This window comes from Haliotis rubra, unplaced genomic scaffold, assembly GCF_003918875.1.
Source record: "Haliotis rubra isolate DU_JTF1 unplaced genomic scaffold, ASM391887v1 Scf174, whole genome shotgun sequence".
Lineage (NCBI taxonomy): Eukaryota > Metazoa > Mollusca > Gastropoda > Lepetellida > Haliotidae > Haliotis > Haliotis rubra.
Genome location: NW_025765714.1, coordinates 71190 through 92243, shown reverse-complemented (window position 1 = coordinate 92243; position 21054 = coordinate 71190). Strand labels below are relative to the sequence as shown.

The 21054-nt window shown below is 39.4% G+C and overlaps 2 protein-coding genes across 4 annotated transcripts in view; both read left to right on the top strand.

Moving 5' to 3' along the window:
* The first annotated feature begins 8407 nt into the window (after window positions 1-8407).
* LOC124272880 lies at window positions 8408-16817 on the top strand. Its single transcript, XM_046708099.1, has 10 exons — window positions 8408-8618; window positions 9047-9177; window positions 10684-10781; window positions 11092-11310; window positions 12073-12164; window positions 12968-13098; window positions 14033-14121; window positions 14596-14811; window positions 15229-15267; window positions 16397-16817. Exons 1-10 carry the CDS (start codon window positions 8505-8507, stop codon window positions 16486-16488), a joined length of 1221 nt encoding a protein of 406 aa, XP_046564055.1. The 5' UTR covers window positions 8408-8504; the 3' UTR covers window positions 16489-16817.
* A 2809-nt stretch (window positions 16818-19626) lies between these two features.
* Window positions 19627-21054, top strand: part of LOC124272879 (interferon-induced protein 44-like) — a 29255-nt gene continuing 27827 nt past the window's right edge. For 2 of the 3 annotated variants that reach the window (XM_046708098.1, XM_046708096.1), the window contains exon 1: window positions 19627-19726. The gene's annotated coding sequence lies outside the window, so the exon portion shown is untranslated. The remainder of the gene's footprint in view (window positions 19727-21054) is intronic. The other variant, XM_046708097.1, reaches the window with a different exon arrangement.

Genomic DNA, 21054 nt, shown 5'->3' with positions numbered 1-21054 from the left:
AAAGTGGGCTGAACCTTTGCCTGAAGTTGTTTTTAACTTGAATAGGCTAAAGAGAAAATGTTTGTTAAATATGGCCATTCGCTTGTAATATATTTCGAAGACATTTGCACAGTAACATGACTATTCTGTGGTTGATCAATATTTGATGCCCGTATGAGGATTACTATTAAAAGCCTCCCCAATGTACAACGTACTAAAACGAGACCAGATAATTACTATAACCAATCTCTCTGACGAGAATGAGGAAATTATGTCATACCAAGATGGCATTTTTACTCAAGATGGCATTTGTTACTTAATTACACTCATTGAAATGATTTGCACATTGCATTGAACAGGAATTCCTCTCAACTCGCACTCGTCTTCTTTCTAGGCATTTCAGCACTAGAACCATGATTGTGGGTTTCACCCGAGACCTGCAACACTTTGGGGTCTCTTTCTACACGCAGCTCACAAAGGCTGATACAAGTGAAATACTGCATAAAACCAATCTATCTTTATGTTCCAGGACTGTCAGGTTGTTCTGACCTATGTATACCTGGACTCCTTATCATTTGTGACATCTTGATTTCAGTGAGGACATTTCGCTTCAGTTGATTACATTGTTTCGTGCATGCAGTGGACAATTAAGCATTTTCGTTCTTTTTCAGAATCATCTTTGGCTGTTCTGACCTAGTATGCTGGACTCCTTATCATCTGTGACATCTTGATTTCAGTGAGGACATTTCGCTTCAGTTGATTACATTGTTTCGTGCATGCAGTGGACAATTAAGCATTTTTGTTCTTTTTCATCTTTGGTATGGTTTAACTTTATCGCATGATGTTTAGTCAGCATCGCAGAAGCCCTGTCAGTTTGACACTCCTGCTTGTAATGCGTGTACACCGTTTATGTTATTTGTTTGCTGTTGTTGGTTATTATTGTTGTAGAATGGATCTCTTTGTCCACGTTATGGGCATGGTAAATAAATTTACAGGTGTTTAACCGAGTTAAACTTGGTTCCTCAAGGTACATGTTCTGTGGCTTCCTTTTGGACTTTGATCCCATCCAGATTTGATAAAAGCCTTTATTCTGAGCAAGTCTTAAACTTCGCTCATATGTGTATTCGTGCCTCAAAGAGTTTTGCGGTTTTGGTTTTCTAGAGTGTTCCAAATTCGACAGGGTAAAGATGGCAACGAATAAAACACGAGAAGTCACAGATACAAGAAATTATCTTGAAAACGATGTTTTAAAAGCCTATTGTGAACATATAGTCTAGGTGTCATCTGTCACAGAGTTTAGGTGATCCACAGTCAGGCTAGTTAGGCTACTATTTGGGGCCATTGCTCCTTTTACAAACAGTCCCGGCAGTGAATGGGACGTCTTACAGGAAGACCTGCCCATTCAAACTCACAAAGAACCTTTCGGAGAATATATAGGCTCCACGACACTGCAGCCTTCTGCCTTCCGTAGAGTGTCAGAAGGGTTGTGTTCTTGGCAGCGAACCATCTCCCAATATCAGCCAAGATACAAGGTGAGGTTTGTTGGATTAGATAGGTCTAAGGCTGTATATAGGCCGATTCCAGATAATTATTTAATCATCATTTTCCATGAAGCCTTGTACCATATATTGACGATCAACTCAAATCCAAAAGTGGCCATGACAGAAATAATAGAACACCATCATGCAACTGAAGACATACATGGATGTATTACAGGCCTGTAGCCTCTTCAGTGCAGGAATAAAACTGATTTGATTTGATTGGTTAAACATCCTTTTATACGCCATGACATGGTCCGAATGAATAAATATGACAATTAAATAAAACATTAATGACTTTTGATGGAGTTTTGATACTTCTCTTGGAGCACCTGGCACATTTCTGTTAACGTTGCGAGGGTCTTTGACGTTCCCATACACGTCTCCCACTTATGTGCTAGACGTGCCCTGTTGGGAAAGGTCAACACTGTTACATTCTGGCCATGATGCTGCTGTGGTAGTCAGTGCGTAAAGGGTGCACGGATGGAATGAGCCTTATCGTTTGGAAAGGCAAAACGTTCACCAACACAGCATTGCAGACCCAACCCAATCCCTATCATGATGTCTTACGTTGGAGCTCGCTCGACGAACGTTAGGACGCCTCGCATCACGTCCAAGCCTATGAAGAAAGTCATGGATTCCCTCACTTTCTACGTCAATCACCATTGACATCAAACTGCAATGTGTCTATATGATTGTAACCGGGGTAGTGATTGGATAAAACAAAATCTAGAACACGGGTAAGTGGTGAGAACATTTACTCGTGCAAGAACACACCATGAAACAATACATGATTTAATAAAATTAATACAATGTCATACTATTACATCTTTTAGATGAAATAGATGAAATCTGGTCGGACAGATTCGGACACGGATTAGCTACAAGGGGCGATAACTCAATGAATTACTTTTGACATATGAGTAAACAAAATGTGGTTAAGGTAAGGCATCTTAATTCAATACACATACCCATATAGAATATATTTAGCACACAACCTTACATAAACATTATAACCTATGTAAAGTACTTCCTATCCTGTGTATGGCACTAGGGTGTAGAATACAGCACCGCCAAGCTAATGGAGCATACCTATAATCTGTATCAACAATATGCGACGTTACATTTACGATAATTTACAAACACATATATTTGTATCATTACGAAATCCGGCACGTAATCACAAACAGCTCAAGCTAATATCACATCTTACTTACATTCACACATACACTATCCTTTCTCTCATTCATGAAATCAATCAAACATCCAAAATATGCGAACAATCCCTAATAGGAAACCTGCAAACACTGGAAAAGTTACTCGGATACTTTCATGTTAAGTTCTATTATTTGAAATTGACTAAACCCTGACTGGGTTATGTTTTACACCTATTAACTTGTTAAATATTACCTGTATATTAATACACCAATTACATTTTATATTTACTCATAAACATCAAACATATAGCACTCATTTACTTATATAAAATATTAAAGTGACCTGCGGGTTATCTCAGTGATTCCAAACACTAGTACTACAAGCGTCTTGCTGGGGCAAGGGGGGTGAAAGTGAATTGAAGACCTGAATTAGGAAAAGAGGGTAAGGGTTCAAAACATCCAGCCAGATTGGATTCAATCAGGGCACACAATCACAGCAAAAATGGAAATGATGGAAAGTGGACTGAAACTTAAGTTTCCACCTAGAATCCAGTGAGTTTCCTTTCTTACATTGAGTTTCCGCAATAACGGAAACTTACAATTACCCACTTTCTAAGGGTTTCCGTAAGGTTTCGGTTTACCCTCACTCCAACAGGTTTCCGCAAGGTATCCGTTACCCACACTCCAACAGGTTTCCGTTGAGTTTTAGTTGCTATGAATATTTCAGCGAACTGAAACTAAATGGAAACTCAGAATGGCAGTTTCAGTTGTAGAAACTTGACGGAAACCTACAGTTGTTAGTTTCAGTTTTGTAAACTAAGCGGAAACTCTCATCGTCTGTTTCCGGATACTGAAACCTAGCGGAAACCTACATTACCCAGTATCCACTAGGTTTCCTCAAGAACAGAAAGTAAGTTAGTTTTGCTGCGAATAATGTGGTGACCCTACCTGACCACTCTTAATTCAACTAGAATGATACTGACTGTATAGTTATTAGCTAACGACAGACCATTGTTAAGATGAGAATAGTCAGTTTAGAAAATTACCAGGCCTGTTGCTATAAAAGTATTCATTAGTACAATGTGAAACTATATCTGCATCTTGAAAGTAACTGTTTATTAATAAATATCCATGAAATTGTTAAGTGACTTAAAAGTAATATGTACATAACTGGCACGATTTGGCCAACCCTTTCTCTTAACTGGCCTGGATTCAAAATTAAGAAACAATTTTCGGGTCGAAGCATATCAGTCAATTCTACTCTAAATGTATCGTTCCTTTCCGGTAAAACATTGAAGACTGTGTTGAAGAAACCCCTCCAAACTGAGATTCTAGTTGTCCATCAAACATTCTTCATTGTATTAGAGCTATGTAACAATATCAATTCGAAAGAGATTATCATTAATCAAAATGTGTCCAGATAAGTTACAAAATTACACACCATGTCTATATTTTACATGTATATTTATACTATTATATTTCAATATGTCAATAGTTATATATTACATGTCATTTGTCTAGAATTACCCTAAATTCAGCTTTTGGGATCAAATGCTAAAACGCAAGAGGAAGATTATACGAGTGTAAATTACACTCAATATGCTTCCATTATTTTCTATAGATAATTGAGTTATTCTGATATAATAATTAAGTATATCAGAATAAGAATATATTAGTTTATCAGTCACAAGAACAACCTCCGTGGGTTCATATTCGATCGTTTTAAATTAACAACCGACAAAAAAAGCTTCTACCATACACGTGTAACACAAACTGTATTAAATAATGAGGCGTAAATGTTTCGTCCCTTAACGATTACAGCAAGCAGTTTATTGTCAGTGGTTCTGTACATACTGAGTCTACTGTGCAGTGAAGATGTTTGGCCTTCATAGTAATCCCCAACCCCCATCCTATGACTTTGAGTGATACTTTACTCACTGAAGCGTACATTGTCTTGGTGTAAATCGTGACCGACGAAAGGTCGCTGCTGTATTGTTACGTAATAATAACTTGGACACTGCAGCTGCTGTCTCCATACAATACACAATCAGGCGATGGCTTTGATGGATGTGTCCATGTTACGTCACTAAAGCCTGCTATGTAGCTGTCAGTGTTCAATCTGATGCATAAACGTCTACTGTTAAAGTTTCTTGTAGGTATAAGGTAAGTAATGAAATAGTTATGAATATTCCAATCCCATCTAGGTTTACTTAGTAAATATATCAGAGAAGCTCAAATATCCATAGACAATAATGGAAGAGTGTTGAATGTATTTTACACTGGTATTGTACATGCCTGTATAATGCAACGCAATATGTCTGCCACATGATGACGGTACACGTCATCGCAGATCTAGAGGATGTAGATTAGAAAATTTGAACTAAGTATTGTGAATTCAGGTGGCTTGGCGCACGTCAGCTGCGTTCTTGCTGTCGGTTTTGGCTCGACCTAAAGCATAAGGCCTTCACTCCGAATCTATTCACTAACACTACAGTTAAGCATGAGTGGAGGGCCTATGCGCTACTTCGGATAATGAACAATGACCAATATTAGTAACATTCAGTGATCCACCTGACCAGGTGCATGGTTCTCTAGCAGTCATTTTTCAATGTTCACTTTCTGCAGACGACGGATCATAGCCTTTATATATCATGGTCCCCCTTGAGAGTATATGTATCTGGATTTTGGACATTACAAGTATTGTATTCTTTTCTTTCGTGTTTTCTTCTTTTACATCGACATGATTCAATAAGAATAAGTCATGTAAGTAAGACTATCGTGTACCATAAAGTTATATTAAGATGCAGACCTCTTTTCGTTTTTCTTCATGTGAAAAAAGATTGTTTGTGTTCATCCGTTAAGCTTCAAATAACCACGAGTCACGATACACTACACCTTCGTTCACGTGTTCATTTCACCATTTCATTACGATGGTCTTATTCCTTTTTCTTATAGCTGAAATACAACCCGACCTGAAAGAACGTACTCTTAGCGTTCAAATGGGTTTGCACTTCTTAACGTAACGTTCCTCCATAGCGCTATTACATTGTGCAGACCACATACCTACACCCAGTATAATGCATGGTAGCCACTGCTTCGCCTCTGCAGCTGATTTGAAAAATGGAATAAAACATTAGCGGTTAATGACCATTTGTATTTTACCTGCTTGCGTTACAACGGGGACGTGTTAAGCTCTATAAAAGTGGTCACCTGATTAAAACATATCTGCTCTGATAAACTCGTTTATATGCTCCAATAACCACTCGTGGTGAGCAAAATGTGTAAGTGTAGAACTTAAGAGCAGAGGTACTCGTGTCCTGAAAATTGTTGAATATTGCTTCTCTCCTGATTCTCTCTTCTCTTTATGATTCCTACTACATCATAACCATGTGTTTATAAATAGTGATGATATGTAGTTTTAGCAAAACTGATAGCGTATTCCGCCCCACCAGTCCCAATGCTGAATTGAAAAGGACATCATTTGTAACACTGATGCATGTACAGTCGAACCTCAGTCATCAGTCTGGTTCCCGTGGTCTGCTGCGCTATAACACTGACACCTGGTTGTTGACGGGTTAGGCGGCTGACTTTGAGTGCTGGCGATTAGGTGCCTGACTCTGAGAGTGTGGGTTCGAATCCCGGATGGGACTCAACCCCAAAAGTACTAGAATTTGTATTTTACTAAGAAAGTGTAATCCCAAATATAACATATGTTGCATTTCACCACTTTCTAAATGGCTTTGTGTAATCATAGATTAAATGTATTTCAGCAATTTTGATGATGAAGCTATCGTCACAAACTATTTTCACAGAATATTGTCACATTAGGTGTCTGAATCGGTTTGCAAAACAGCATAAAAATCATGCCACTATTATTCAGAAATGTTGTTGATTATGCTTCAGAAATGTTGATGATTATGATAAACATAGTTAAATAAAATTATCTGTATACGAATAAATACACAAATACACTGCTCAATACAATGAACTTGACACATTATTTGACTAAACTGAATATATAAAAACGACACAGTATGGTCAGTACGTCATTGGTGATATCAAATTTTGTCAATAAATCTTAAAAGAATTGCTTATGCATGAAGAAGTAAAACACCGCATCAACATTTTAGCAGGTGTTATATGGTATTATTTCAAATCTTTGTATGAATTTTCATGAATTTTACACAGTTAGTTAAAAACATTTTCAATTTTTCGTTGGCCCGCTTATTCAGGATGGAGATGGGATACACATAAAACACACACGGATGGCTACACCCGTTGCCAGGTGCAGAGACCTGGATCGTGACCAAGGAAACAGGGAAACGGAAGAGTGAGAATGTCCAAGGTAATATACTCACATTATATGTGATTAACAATTCTCAACATTGATGAATTCATAAGTGGAAGGATATTTGATGATCGTCGATGTTGAAGCTGTTGCTCCAGAGTAACCAGGGATCTCACGGACAAACAGATACATAATGATGTTATACAGACACAGCCTTATCAGAGCGATGACTGTTGTACACACAATGTCCTCTTGTCACGGCTAGAATGTCTACGAGGTCACGTACCTTAAGACCCACGTGTATCCAGGCGTGGTTAATATGTAGTCAATGAGAACGCGAATAGTAGCTCAATGCAAACGCGAAGATCATTCCACTTTGAAAGGACGAACGCTTTCTTCCCATCTCCCCACCTTCTGAAGAGACACAGGCGGAGTCAGAAAGGGGTCAATCGCCTGTTATCTTTGTTGTCTATCCTCTGTCAATATTTTATAGGTATATATAAAAAATACACCTGGTTTGTAAACACAAGGTTACACGGAATATATTAAATTATGTACCTACGTTGACCAAAGTGTGCATGAAACATAATCGTAATTGATGAATTGTTTTGTACGCACATACTGAATAGTTCTGTTGCAAGAACAGTTCTAGAACAGACAATCCAGTGATCAACAAAATCAGCATCGGTAAACATCGGGGGTTAATGAATTTCTTCAAACTAAACAAGCAGACAGTGGGAACGATCGAATCCCATTTGATACCGTTATTTGGAAACATACATGATGGCTAGAGTCTGACTATAAAAATTATCAGTGCAAGCAGAGTTTTTTTTATATTTTTGATGCGTATATGATACGATGACTGAGATTCATTTGGACTCCATTTCCCTGTTTTGTATTTGCTATTTAATCATGTCTTGTGGAGGTGCGACAAGAGAGAAATTAACAGTTGAACTGAAAGAAAAACATCACTCTTGCACAGTGGATTTGTCAAAGGTAAATATTTATAGGTGTAGGTGTACTAAAGCATACCTTGTGCAATGTGTACAAACAACATACGTTGTTCAAAGGCTTAGCCGATAATCCGTAGATTGATTTTCTTTATAGAACCGTGGACATGACAATAACTGTCACGTGTGCTATGTAAACTGAACATTGACACTTTACGCCGATGTGAAACACCTAAAACTACTAACACAAACAGTCGATAACCCGTAATATCCCGAAACGCTACATACATGCATAAAGGCATGCATGCATACACACACACGTACGCACAACGCAAAGCATTATTATACATATATACTCTTTGTATGCCCTGAAATGTGTTTTTGCATTCTTGAGTTGTGTTCATAGGATTTTCTTTCGACACTCCCTACATGAGGACTTGGATCAATATGTACACGCACTCATTTCACAGTAGGAGGACTCAGTGAGACAAACGAGGTCACCTGTTGACCTACATGGACATACATGACGAGTGAGGAGCAAGTCTAATAGGTACAACACTATCCTTCTACTACAGAGTCCATTGCCGGCAAGATGTTAACCATCACACTTCTTGTGTTTTACTCAGCGAGTATGTTTGTGTCTATCAATGGCAATGACTGCATTGTAGACGACATGGAGGTTCAAGCAGACTTTGACACAGATAGGGTGAGTGTTCTTGACGTGATCTTATTCTGTTTCTATTTGAATTGTCCATGTACTAACTGTCGTTCCCAAATACGCATCTCATCTGTATTTGCATAATCTATATTCGTCATGTGCATGCATGTGCAACAGCGAAACAGCGTCGTCTTCCCCTTGTATAAACATGCATAGCTATCCAAACAAGTGCAGATACCACATGCCCTCATAATGTTTCAGTAAAAATCCGACATCCCATTTAATATCTCCAACTCAGTTATTAAGTCCTACGCAGGACATGGTATCTCCTACGTAAGACGTAGTATCTCCTACATAGGAGATAATTAGACTAAGAAAAATTTCACCGTGGCCCTACTACGCTTCTGTAGTTGACATTTTAGAATAGGTTTTAAAAATATGTCGCCGGTCTAGTATTTGAGTTTTGTCTTTTGCAGTATATGGGGAAATGGTATGAGTACAAATGGTATGCGTCATCGTTCATACCACCGGAAGAAAGGTATGAAAACTACTACCACTATTACATCCCTACGGATGACAAAAATATCACCAACTACATCAGTGGGCGGTGAGTATGTTACATTATAGTGATTTGCTTCTACGATGTGTAAAGTTTCTTTGTGTAAACGAGGCATTTCATGTTATTGGTTATATGAAACAATTGATTTAATGGTAACCTGTAAACGTTTAAGTATATGCCTGATCGGAATACAGTGAGTGAGTTTAGCTTTACGCCGCACTCAGCAATATTACAGCTATATGGCGGTGGTCTGTAAATAATCGAGTTTGGACCAGACAATCCAGTGATCAACAACATGAACATCAATCTACTCAACTGTGATACGATGACATGTGTCAACCAAGTCAGCGAGCCTGACCACCCGATCCCGTTAGTCGCCTCTTACGACAAGCATAGTCGCCTTTTGTGGCAAGAATGGGTTGCTGAAGACCTATTCTACCCCGGATCTTCACGGGCATCAACTGTTTGTACTTGAAATACTGTAACATAGCGTGTCTTCTGTATTCAGATCAGCCCGTGAAGATCCGGGTTAGAATTGATCTTCAGTAACCCATGCTTGTCGTAAGAGGCGACTATCGGGATCGGGTGGTCAGGCTCGCTGACTTGGTTGACACATGTCATCGGTTCCCAGTTGCGCAGATCAGTGCTCATGCTGTTTATCACTGGATTGTCTGGTCCAAACTCGATTATTTACAGATGGCCGCCATATAGCTGGAATATTGCTGCGTGTGCGGCGTAAAACTAAACTCACTCACTCACTCAAACAGTAGACTTCATATTACCGTACCATCGATCGAGGGTCTGTCTGTAGTACAAACTAGTATCGTTATCATAAATAATCGAACACACTGGCTAATTTGCCAACGCAGTTTGATGACTCATTCAACACAACCATACAACACAACCAAAGGGGCAAACTTGTATCCTTCAAAATGTATAATGAACGTTAAAGAAGAAGCTTGACTATGTATTTGCTGTTGAATATTGACTGTTTGCCAGAATATTTAGAATATTAATCAATAAATACTAAGAGAAACAAATAAAGGATCATAGGAAAATTCAAGTGTTCCTTTAATATATTCCAGTTTTTAATCACCACTTTTGAATAGTGCTGTGGGAGGAAATCTGAGAATAAATAAAGGAACACTGCCATGAAGCGGTGTTCCCTTATTTGTTTCCCTCAGTATATGAATGAGATGGTAGGGCTGGTGTCAACATAAATTTCGTAAGAAGAGCTTCACTGATCGGAAGGATAAATATCTGCATTGGAATATTTAAAGGCACATTCATGTGCTCACATCCTCTGTTGCTGAAGGTATCACGTGTCATTTCAGTAATATCTATTCATTCACTAATATGTCAATAAGTATATCGATATAATGTCAACATTCTCAACTGTTGTAGGAGATTTGTCCTTTCTTCTCATGTTGACGTGTTTCATTGATGCGAGTGAAGAGTCTGTTGACATAGATGCTATGCTCGGTCATGCTAAATACATATAGATTGTGCCATAAGCTTATTACTGCTCAGAGTACATATCTATCTCCTGAACAGTGACCCATCGAGGCCAGACGGAGAGTGTTTCTTTTACAATCGGCAACTCATCCCGACTGCTATGCCTGGGAAGTTCATTTGGCAAGACACTCCAGCAAGTCAGTGAGAATCTTTTATTAGCATGGATCTGTCAAGCCTATATATTTAATTTTACATGTCTCCACTGAGTTCATTCACAACTAGGCTTTACATATTAAATGAATGAATGAATGAATGAATTAAATCATGCGTATTGATCAGAAGATGAGTGAGTGAGTGGCACCGCATTGGCCACTATTATAGCTATATCAGCGCGGAGGTCACTAGATATTGGCTTCACACATTGTACCCAACTGTACGGGGTAAACTGACCACATACAATGCACATTTCAACAGTGAATAATGTTCGTATGTCCTTCAATTTAATAGGCGCAGTGCCCTACTGGGTGTTGGAAACAGACTACACTCACTATGCCTTTGTCTACGGATGCTCAAATATAACCGCTAACCGCACATGTGCTCAGCCCCGCGCCTGGATCTGGAGTCGAACCCAGACCATTCCCCAGATTATAATGGATCGAGCGACTTCGTTCTTCAACAGGACCTGCCTTGCTGAGTCATCCTTCCTAGATACCAAGCAGGACAATGGTACGATTTTGTTACAGTTTATCACGTTTGGGTTTTGATTTCTAGGGTACGAGGGTTTAAACTGAGAATCATTAACGTGTCCACTTTTTAAAAACTTTTACTGTTTACAAAATGAATTATGTGACATTGTTTATTTATCATCCAAAACTGTGTTCCACAGGAGATATTGCTTGTGTGAGATCAAACGATATCTCAGGAGATATCATTTTCATAATAGATTTTTCTACAATGCCCTGACAATGCTATGACGTCATGAACTAGATGACGTCACAATGCTACGACATCGCTGCACTGCAAGTCTTATGGCATTACCGTGTTCAGAGATGTACATTTTTCATTGAAAACTAATGAAGAGTGATTTTGGATGAGAAATAGAATCTCACCCTCGTGTCTTCTGATATCAGATATATCAACACTAGTTGATAAAAGTAAAATATTTGTAACTTTATCAACTCGTTTTGATATAATCAATATCAGGAGACACTTGGGTGAGATTATCTATATATTTTGCATACTATTTTGTATAAATGTATGCATCTACAATTGCACATGTTTTATTCATTTATTTCTGTTCATACTCATGTCGTCAGAAGCCAATTGTATGGCGTTGTTTTGATTAGATGAAAGAATACATTTGTAATATTTAATCATCCATTAAAACTTTTAAAACAATGTACATTTGTTAGTGTATATGAAACCAACATGCAGTTTGGCAACAAACTTTTGTAAGTAAACTCATATCGTTGTTCATCCTTCCTCCAGAATGTGATGTACCAGCACAGTACAAGACAACAGAGGGTCAAAACTGCAATGTTTCAACATTTCAAGTACAACAAGACTTCGACATAGCGAAGGTACACAGCATCTAAATCTTACCCAGTGAGATAGCAGATTCTGCAAGACCACTTTATCAAATCGTTAACTGACACAATCCGAAGCTAGCAAAGCAACTACACCCACTGTTGACATATTACCCGCCTATGTATATACCCATTGTTAAAAATAGCGTCCCAAACTTGAAGGAAGGCCTGCCTGGAAAACATTATGTTACGGATTATGACGTCATTTCATCTGTGGAGGACACCGTCAAGGGGAAGCCCTTTACACTAGTGTGATCCAAAACTCCGTTGTCATTGTCAGAAGTGTGTGGACTGCATTACTGTAAAGATATTGTGCACCCCAAGCCATTTACCACACTCCCTGATTGTTAGGCTCAAAGCTTTTATCAACCCGTCGAACATCATTAACTGGAAGTGAATTTTGGTGAGATATGTAACATTTGAAAGAACATTCACAATTTCATTATATTTAATCATTTTCCTAAGGAGGTATTTCTACTTAAATGCAATGTGACTGAAATTGAAGGTTATATGTAACGTGCTTGTGTTGAATACTCCCTTTTTCCCCATGCAATATAGTTGATAAGGTTGTTGTATTATATGGTGGCGGTTTGTAAATAATCAAGGCTGGACAATCCAGTGATCAACAACATAAACATCGTTTTACGATGACGCGTGTCCACCAAGCCACGTCCACCCTATCCCGTTTGTCGCCTTTTACGACAATGATGAGTTACTGAAGATCAATTCTAACTCTGACCTTCACGGGTCTTATTGTGTCTAAATATGTCTAACACTGTGGTTTGTATTGCTGACAGTACTCCGGGAGCTGGTATGAAATGGAATGGTTGGCCCAGTCGTATATCCCTCCGTCAGAACTCTTCCAAGACTATCAACACGAGTACATTGCAGGAAGCGATGGGAAGGTGTCTGCATTCATCAGAGGAAGGTATGGATAATGGAACACTGGAGGTGCTGCAATGAATATGGAATGTTTCCTCTAGCATGAATACACGTCTTGGTCATCCAAAACTGTGTTCCACAGGAGATACTGCTTGTGTGAGATCAAATATCCACGAGGAGATGTTATTTGACAGTAGATTTTGTACAACGCTCTGACAATGCTATGACTTGATGACGTCACAATGCTATGACATAGCAACAATGCAAGTCTAATGACAGTGCCGTGTTCAGAGATGTACATTTTTCATTGAAAACTAATGAAGAGTGATTTTGGATGATAAATAGAATCTCACCCTCGTGTCTTCTGATATCAAATTTATCAACACTCGTAGATAAAAGTAAAAATATCCTCGGCAAGCCTCGGATATTTGAAACTTTATCAACTCGTGTTGATATTATTGATATCAGAAGACAATTGTGAGATTCTCTATTTATCATCCCAAGCTGTGTTCCAATGGAGATATTGCTTGTGTGAGATCAAACGATATCCCCTAGGAGATATCATGTTGACAGTAGACTTTGTACTATGCCCTGGCGTCATAAATTACATGCGTCACAATGCTATGACGTAAAAAACACGATGACGTCACAATGCTATGACACGCTGCACTGCACGTTTAATGGCACGTTAGTTGTTCATTTTTCATTGAAAACTAATGAAGATTAATTGATTTTTTATGATAAATAGAATCTCACCCTCGTGTCATCTGGTATCAAATATATCATCACTCTTTGATAAAAGTAAAAATCCTCGGCAAGCTTCGGATATTTGTAACTTTATCAACCCGTGTTGATATAATTGATATCAAAAGACACTCTGGTGAGAATTTCTATATACTGGACTTAATACAACACTTACCTTGGGGAACGATTCTCTTGTATAAATCGAGACCAGATTCAATTATCGCTCTCTTTTTCAGGAACAAGCAAGGATGTTTCTACAGGGAGGCCATTATGGAACCATTAGAAACTCCGGGGAAGTTTACACTCAAAGTAAAAGACAGCAATGGTGGGGTGAATATTGCGTTATGAACACGTATCAACATACTCCTATGACAATTTACGGCATGAAGAGGGAGTCATATATAATTATGTGAACAATAAAATGACCTAATGACATGTAGGATGAGTTATTCGGAACTAAATATTGCGCCTAAATAAGCTGTAGACAAGCAGAAAACTCCCTACGCTTTCAGGAAAGATGTTTCTTATACCTTCTTCTTTCCTTGTAAAACAATGTCATCCTTTATGAACTAGTTATGTCAAGTACGTAGCTGGACCTTGAATTTCGAAGCTCTCTTAGCGCTAAGATCGTCGTAAGTTAATGTTAATGTATGGCACTTACGACTATCTTAGCGATCAGAGAGCTTCGAAAATCTGGGCCCTGTATATGAAAACAACCAGCACTACCCCAAGTCAGACCAGCAAACCTGACCTTCATCCTCATGGTATATTGCATATATTGCTGGTGTTGTCATTTCAGACCAATATCCCTACTGGGTGGTGGACACAGACTACAGCGGCTTTGCCGTCATGTATGGATGTTTGGAGGTGAACAACAGCCAGTGTGTATCTGCTAGATCAACCGTGTGGAGCCGCCGCCAGACTCTGGCTCCAAGGCTACAGTCCCGTTCCAATACCGTCGTACAAATGTTGTGTGTGAACCCTGCAGCATTCCTACTGACGTCACATAAAAATGGTAACATTTCAATGTCAAACACTTCACCAAACTCACTCACTCACTTGGTATTTGGCTCTACTTGAAGCGATCGTTACAATGATCTGTGGGTCCACGGGTATGTCGGAGCACAAGAATTATTTTTAAAATTTGAACTGTACCTCGTTAACCACAAAGTACTTTTATACTGAAACCACGAATAAAGTTATTCTTGATTCCAGATATCACATTAGAATGTGTGAAAGTCCATTTCAAGTTCAAAACCATTAATGTGGAACCACTCAAACATGCGTCAGGGAGATGTCTGATTTGAATTTGAATTTTATTTAACGGAAGAGAATTATGACTGGCATAATAATGTCTAAAATAACTGTGTGAATATCAGTTAGTTCTTTCCTTCAGAAGAACTATTGTTTTAAAACACGTGCACTTTTTCAGCCTGCCCCCCATACTTCGGACAGTCCACCTGTGAACCTGGTACGTAATGTATTTTAAGGATTATGATTTGATAGATACATTGGAAGTGATTACATCTCATTAGATTGGCTAATAAAATATCTTGCGTTTTTGTTCACATAACTAAACACAGGCAATGCCACTAACGTGTTGAAAACTCTCTGATAACAGGCTGTACGATGCCACAGACTTCATATTGTTGTTTACAGTTATTTCTTGTAATGCTTGAAGTTATTACTGTTGACCTTTTTCTTGATCAGAATAGATTTTAATACAAAAAATCCTTAATGGATAACGTATAATTTGGAACAATTGTGAACAGACATTTTTTAAATATTAGTTCTTCATTAGTTTCATCACGTTGTGCACTTCCCGTGAAGATCCGGGCTAGAATTGATCTTCAGTAACCCATGCTTGTCTTAAGAGACCACTAACTGGATCGGGTGGTCAGGCTCGCAGACATGGTTGACACATGCCATCGTATCCCAACTGCGTAGACCAATGCTCATGCTGTTGATCCCTGGATTGTCTGGTCCAGACTCGATTATTTACAGCCCGCCGCCACATAGCTAAAACTAAAACTAAACTCATTCACTCATGCTGTGCACATTGTGCAGGATGTATATAGCATGGGGTCCAGACATTATTAGTTACACGGTGTTTTGACAGGGTGTACGAACTGTAAGACCCTTGTAAATTCCGTATTTCCTGAGGTGCAGACCTTAAGATCACTTTATTTAGCTTATCTTTGAAAACCAACATTTAATCTTCTGCAGAATGAGACGCAAAACGTTTGGCCATGATTTATCGTTAACGATCATAAAGGGAGATAACTCGTGATGGCTCAGTTTATGATAAAAATGATTTTTATACTGTGATTTATGTAGACGTTCTTACATGTAAGGAGGGCGTAGGGATATCCTAGTGGTTAAAGCGTTCGTTTACGCCGAAGACCCGATTCCCCATATAGGTACAATGTGTGAAGTCCATTTCTGGTGTCCCCCGCTGTGATATTGCTTGACTATAGCTAAAAGCCAAACTCACTCTAACATGTAAGCGTCCAAATGAGGAGTTTCTGGACCAACGAGGTTTCAGTGTATTTCTATTCGTGGTCGAAGTCCAGTATGCTTCCTGTAATGTATCTTTACAGTTTCAGACAAGGGAGAATCCTGTGCTGCCAACATCTATCTGCTGGTTTCTACAATGGCCACTATGTTCTTCATCAACTGGAGGCGAATTTAGCCTATAGTTATACTCAAAGACATTTTCGTGCTCAAAATGGAAATTTTGAATGTCACTTATGAAGTTCAGAAAGCTGCTGTGCAATGAGAAGCAAGTTCAGAGAGAAAGAGAGAGTGAAATGATTTTATAGCACTTGGTTCAATGTATTCAATTTTTGTCATTTACATGTTGGCTGTCATGTGCTATAAATTATATCGGAACAAAAATATATGATTGTAAACGAAGAAAGCCTATGCACGAACATCTATGTGCCTAAAACCTAACGCCCAAGTACGTAGTTTGCACATGGAGTAGCGCCTCACACGTGCATGCGTGTCAGTCCTGATTCCTGTCATAAATTCAGATTGACTTAAACAATTCATTGTCTGTGTATAAACTAGCATGCCTCTTCGTCTGACTGAAGGTTTGACGGTTCCTAGAGGTATGGAGCACTAGCTATCAACTGCTATGTAATTAGGCATGATTGCCACATGTACTGATATTTGCAGTCATTTCTTAATAAAGAATCGGTTTGATTAACCTACTATCCTATGACAGTTCCTGTTGTTAATATAAAGTGTCCATATATCTCAATCTTCTGCCCGCTGTGAAAATAGGATGCCCCGATATGCTAAACAAGTACACCGGTACACAGGTCACCTTCTTCTTTCTTTATAATAATGTATTTAAGAAAAGGTTTTCCAAGCAAAGCAATTGAATCCACATCAGATACTAGCCACATAAAGAAACTGTGCATTGTCAAAATATTATCCCAGTTGATAAGTACGATAACAATGTCAAAGGTACATATAAACTTTAATGGAGGGATCATGAGACCATAACAAGCCTGGAGAATTTCAATTGAAAAGTCAATCACAATGACGTCACGAGTCCACAAGCGGGACAGTGGTCAAACGACCATGTCACAAGCTCAATAACGGGTATGTCCACCATCGGCATTGAGAACAGCAGTGTATCGACGACGCATAGAGCCTATCAAACGTGCAAGGAAGGCTTGTGGGATGTCACGCCAGATTCTCTCAAGTTCTGTAGCAAGGTCAAGGACGTTATCTGGCGGATGAGGAAGACGGCGTAGACGTCGATCCATCTCGTCCCACACATGCTCTATCGGGCAGAGATCCGGTGAATTTGCAGGCCAAGGCAGTAAGTCAACGTTGTGGTGTTGCAAGAAATCCATAGCAACCCTTGCCGTATGAGGGCGGGCATTGTCCTGTTGGAAGGTTAACCCAGGGCCATGACGTTGCATTGCCACAGGTCGAAGAATCTGATCCCTGTAGCCCACACCAGTTAAGTTGCCCTGAACAATCACCAAAGGAGTTCTTTGGCGTGCTGTTATTCCACCCCAAATCATCACGGAACCACCACCAAAGCGATTCCTCTCCAAGACACAAGCCTGTGCATAACGTTCTCCCACGCGTCTATAGGTACGTTGACATCCATCACTATGGGAAATGTTAAACCTGGACTCATCTATAAAAACAACATTTCTCCACTAAAACAAGGGTCTGTGGACATTATTTCGGCACCACATTCGGCGAGCTTGTCGATGACGTTGTGTCAGGATAGGCCGTATGGCGGGACGTTGTGGTCTGATCCTGTGATGACGTAAACGTTGTCGAACTGTGTTGGGGTGGATACGGCGAAGTCCTGGGATGGTTCGGGCAGTCATCACTGCAGTCTGAAACCTGTGGCGAAGATGGGTCACCCTTATCCATCTGTCCTGTCTTGGCGTTGTTACACGTGGACGTCCAGAACGTGGCCGATCGATGACGTCATTTGTGTTCTGGTAGCGTCTCACCAGTGCAGAAATGGTGTTCCGGTGGCAGTGGAAATGTGCAGCCACTTGTCATTGAGACATTCCCCCACGGACCATCCCAATGGCCTCATGTCGTTGTGCAGACGTGAGCCTTGGCATGCTATGCATTTCAATAACCGTTTAATTTTTTGGACGATCGCAAGGGCAGGGGTTGAGCTTTCCAATGTGACAGTATTGTGTGGCATTCATTTGCTCTGTTTCTCTTTCCCGGAATGCACGTGCAACAACGTATTGCACGTCTCAAGGACGAACCCACTGACGTCACGGAACGTGGCACGTGCATGTATGTTGGATACATGTCACTAATCTCTAAGTTTAAATCCTTATGTGTCTACACAGGTTTGATAAATTTAGATTTTAAATTTTTGTATGCACGGCTTCTTTATGTGCCTAGTATATATTAGTTTAGAGACTAATAACAACAATCTGAACATTAAATTTTCATGAACTTACACAGTTAAAAGCAGTTTTCGTTGTTTGCTGGCCCGCTTTATTCAGGATGGAGATGGCCATGGGGTACACATAAAACACACACGGCCGGCTACATTCGTGGCAAGGTGCAGAGACCTGGTTCATGTTGAAGGAAACAGGGAGACGGAAGAGTGAGAATTGGCTGGGTCATCCTTGGTGTACTCCGAAGTCTGCAGTCAGGTACAGTGTGATCCGAGCGTAATTGTAGTAAGGACCAAGCTATTACAATAGAAAAGTTAACGTATTATTATTCTGATATACTTTCAGTGCAGTGGGGTTGCCTAGTAGGGAAAGCGTTCGCTCGTCAGCTTCGATCCCACGTTAGTTCCCCACTCATACTCACTCACTCACTCATTCACTCCATCACTCACTCACTCAATGAATCACTCACTCTTATCAATATTTATTTATTTATTTATTTATTGACTCACTCACTTACTTTCTAATTACATGAGTCTTGAAAATGTTTCCAACTAACCGGCTTTGGCTTAGATATTCGAAATAGAAATGGGACTGTTCGTACGCTGTAGACATACTGTTCTGTTCATCTTCACCTGTACGGCAAAACAGATGAAACGTTAAAGCAAAGGAATAATAACAGTAAATATATGAGACACGTCATGAAAGATACCAAAGACCATGTAGTTTCCCCACTGAGCATCAGCAAAATGTATTTCTTTACAAGTTCATTCCAATTTTCATATTTATTCTGAGGGGAAACATTCCCGATATTGTGGTAATCATATGCAACATATCACCTTCATGTGCAGCAACCGTAAATGTTGACAACAAATGTTTGTCACGCGATTCGATCTCAGGTGTGAGAGCGCGTTACGATTCTGCATCGACTGACACTTGCTTCATAGAGTTAGCTCTCTTTATAAAGATTAAGCGAGATATGATTAAGCGAGACAAAGAGGAAATAGCTTCGAGAGTCCATTACCCTGTAAGGTCAGTGAAGGACGTTTGTATGTTTTTGTTGGTCAGATGGCGTCATTATCCTGCATACACACTGCGGATACTGCTTGTTAAGAAAGGTGTGTGTGTGTGTGTGTGTGTGTGTGTGTGTGTGTGTGTGTGTGTGTGTGTGTGTGTGTGTGTGTGTGTGTGTGTGTGTGTGTGTGTGTGTGTGTGTGTGTGTGTGTGTGTGTGTGTGTGTTCACAGTTCATTGTTCCCCGGTTTTCACGAGAATTTCAATTGTCATGTAATAAACTTTCAGGACAAAAGCTGGGTGCCGAATACTATCGATGTCTATGTGTCTGATGTTAGAAACGAAACCGAAAGTAGCATTACCAACTAATACTGTCGGGCCCATTAGATAAGGGCGGCATTTTAATTTAATGTGTTTCACGTAGACACCGTGATCTAATGTAGGGACGGTCGGTTTAAAATGAAAAACAGTATATAAAAAATGAAACAATATCTGTAACTTTACATCTGCTTTATTTTGCTTGTTTATGAGTGGGTATGTAGAATCTGCATCTGGAAGAGAAGAAAAGACCTCTCTTAAGAACGCTATTTATTCTATTTTCTTTTGTATTCGGGAAATAACAAATGTATATAGCAAAATCATATGTTGTTAAATTTGACGATTTTGAATCCATAACAGAGACAGCGCTGCAACAAGATCATCAGAGAATAGGAAAGAAACATCGAAGCAGGGAACATCAACATAGATCGAATCAGATGTTACTCTCACAAACTTAGACACCTCGGTCATTAGAAATATTCTCTTTAACAACATATAGACAGTGATTACGATTATGATGACAATATATGACAGTGTATTGATAATAAAATGTAAAGAAAGAAGAATGTTAATACCTATCTATTAGCCTTTTTCTGAATTTTTAACAGAAATGATGTTGTCCTACTACTAAGACCTGTTATGGCCAGGCTACACGATAATGTGGACATGATGTTATCATCACAATAATAGTATGTTTCTTCCTATCATTGAGGGTCGACAGGACTGGGTTACCTGTGGTTTAGTAATGCGCGCTTGTGCATGTTAGGAGTTTGTTGGCGGTGGCTAGTATCGTTAGGCCAACCAGCAACTTGACCAATTGCTTCATGTTATATTTTGTCTCATTTGTTTTCATATTATCCCGAAACTTCCAGAATTGGGATATTATGGACACCATTTGAGATGAACCTGCAGGCCCCTGTATGATGTTATGGTCAGTAAACGTCAATAGTACAACACATTAGGATACAACACAACGTCAGGTGTTTATGTCTAAATATGTCAGCAAAACTCCCGACACTGTGCATCCTC

Excerpts from the sequence above, each read along its gene's own strand:
- LOC124272880 (XM_046708099.1), top strand. The coding sequence starts at position 8,505 with ATGTTAACCATCACACTTCTTGTGTTTTACTCAGCGAGTATGTTTGTG. Across the intron at positions 9,178-10,683 it reads ACCAACTACATCAGTGGGCG|TGACCCATCGAGGCCAGACG; the intron begins GTGAGTATGTTA and ends TCTCCTGAACAG. Across the intron at positions 10,782-11,091 it reads TTGGCAAGACACTCCAGCAA|GCGCAGTGCCCTACTGGGTG; the intron begins GTCAGTGAGAAT and ends TCAATTTAATAG.